The following is a 1,940-nucleotide window of genomic DNA, read 5'->3' on the forward strand; positions in this document are numbered from 1 at the left end:
CATATAGTTGGACTAGATGATTTTCTAGCTAATAAAATAATAAAATAAAATAATTTGTCACAGTAAAATAAAATTCCATTGAAACAATATAGCTCATTATATTTAATTGTTCTTAGATAGGACAACATCCAATTATTTTCCCCTTTTGGGCCACTATGAAAAGTGTATAATAGTGCGCATTTAGATTCTTTTCCTCTTTGATTTCTTTGGGGAATGGTCCTAGTGTAAGGCATCTCTAATTCTGCTATTCTTATATGCTATGCAGGCCACCAAGAATAAAGGTCTGAGCAGCCCCTGGTGACTCTCATCCTCTTCTCCATGTCCTCCAGATATCCCTGCTTCTAAGAAATAGGAAGGTGGCCTCATCGCTACCATCGTCCCAATGCCTTCCCTTTGACAGGAGCTTTCCTAGGGTCTCCCATGACAGGGGAGAGTCTCCTGCTCTCCTTGTAAAAATGGGGCACTTTCCTCCCACAAAGAACAGAGCAGTGCTTCAGAATGTGGGAGTCGCTGCTCATCAACACATAAGGACTAATAGCTGGGTAGAAAGAAGTCATGAATGCAGAGGTGTGCACAAACCATGTTGGGGACTTCATAAAAGCCATGAATGCTGACAAGATGCACTCAACAGAATAAGAGGAGACAAAGGTGCTCACCAGCAGAAGGATGGTTTTGGTGGCCTTGATCTCAGGGAAGGCTGGGGTAGAGAGGCAGGTGATGCGAATTTGTTCAACTTGTCTGTGGTGCCTGTACAGAAGAAGCACCATGTAGCCATTAGCAAATATCATGAACCCCAAAGAAACAGCATCAGGAAATGAGAGAAGAAACGTGTACAGGGAAGCCCAAAATCTTGAAGGAACTAAGTGAGAACAATATCCATAATGCTGTATCTGAGTGGTATTTATGATGTGCCTCGGATCAATCATTCCTACAGGAATAAAGATGTTGAGAAGCCCATGGAAAGCCCAGCACAGGAGAAAGGAGGGAACAATGCGCTTCTGAGCTCTGTCTTTCAGACCTGCTGGACCTGTGTTTCTGGGGCTGATGGCAATGGCCTGAAACCCACTCAGGAGGCAGGTCAGGGTGAGAGTGAGACCTCGAGCTACTCTTTGAAGGTAGATGATAATTTTACAGCCAGTGATATCCAGGAAATTGTTCATTCCGAAGGCCACCATTGTGCGAGGGATGCCTTTTGAGAGTATCGTCAAACAGTTGCCCAAGACAAGCTGTGTGAAAATAAGATCTATGGGTCTAAGCCTGCATCCACTGAGAAACAGGAAGACAAAGAGACAAATAAGAAAGGAATTTCCTATAACCCCGATTCCTGTCTGGGTGAAGAAGGCAACACTCAGGATCATGGCTTTGGTGTCTTGAAGAGAAGAATTGCCATTAAAGTCAGATAGACCTAGAGGAAAAATCAAGTTGATGGTATTTTGTGAATACTGTGCCTCAATCCGATCTGGAAGAGCCTACTGGAGAAATCTCCTTCAGTTCTTTTTTTTTCTTTTTCGGAAAAATTTTCCATGGTTACATGATTCATGTTTTTACTTTCCCCTTTGCCCGCCACCCCCAACACTCTCCCCACCCATAGCCAACGCACATTTCCACTGGTTTTAACATGTGTCGTCAATCAAGACTTATTTCCATATTATTGATAGTTGCATTGGTGTGGTCATTTTGAGTCTACATCCCCAATCATGTCTGCATCAACCCATGTGTTCAAGCAGTTGTTTTTCTTCTGTGTTTCCACTCCTGTAGTTCTTCCTCTGAATGTGGGTAGCATTCTTTTCCATAAGTCCCTCAGAATTGTCCTGGGTCATTGCATTGCTGCTAGTACAGAAGTCCATTACATTTGATTTTACCACAGTGTATCAGTCTCTGTGTACAATGTTCTTCTGGCTCTGCTCCTTTCACTCTGCATCAATTCCTGGAGGTCATTC

General features: G+C 43.1%; 1 protein-coding gene across 1 annotated transcript; it reads right to left on the minus strand.

Moving 5' to 3' along the window:
• Positions 1-368: 368 nt before the first annotated feature.
• LOC123239520 (vomeronasal type-1 receptor 4-like) lies at positions 369-1,358 on the minus strand. The gene has a single exon (XM_044666798.1). It carries the CDS (start codon positions 1,356-1,358, stop codon positions 369-371), a length of 990 nt encoding a protein of 329 aa, XP_044522733.1.
• Positions 1,359-1,940: the final 582 nt, after the last annotated feature.

This window comes from Gracilinanus agilis, chromosome 3 (assembly GCF_016433145.1).
Source record: "Gracilinanus agilis isolate LMUSP501 chromosome 3, AgileGrace, whole genome shotgun sequence".
Lineage (NCBI taxonomy): Eukaryota > Metazoa > Chordata > Mammalia > Didelphimorphia > Didelphidae > Gracilinanus > Gracilinanus agilis.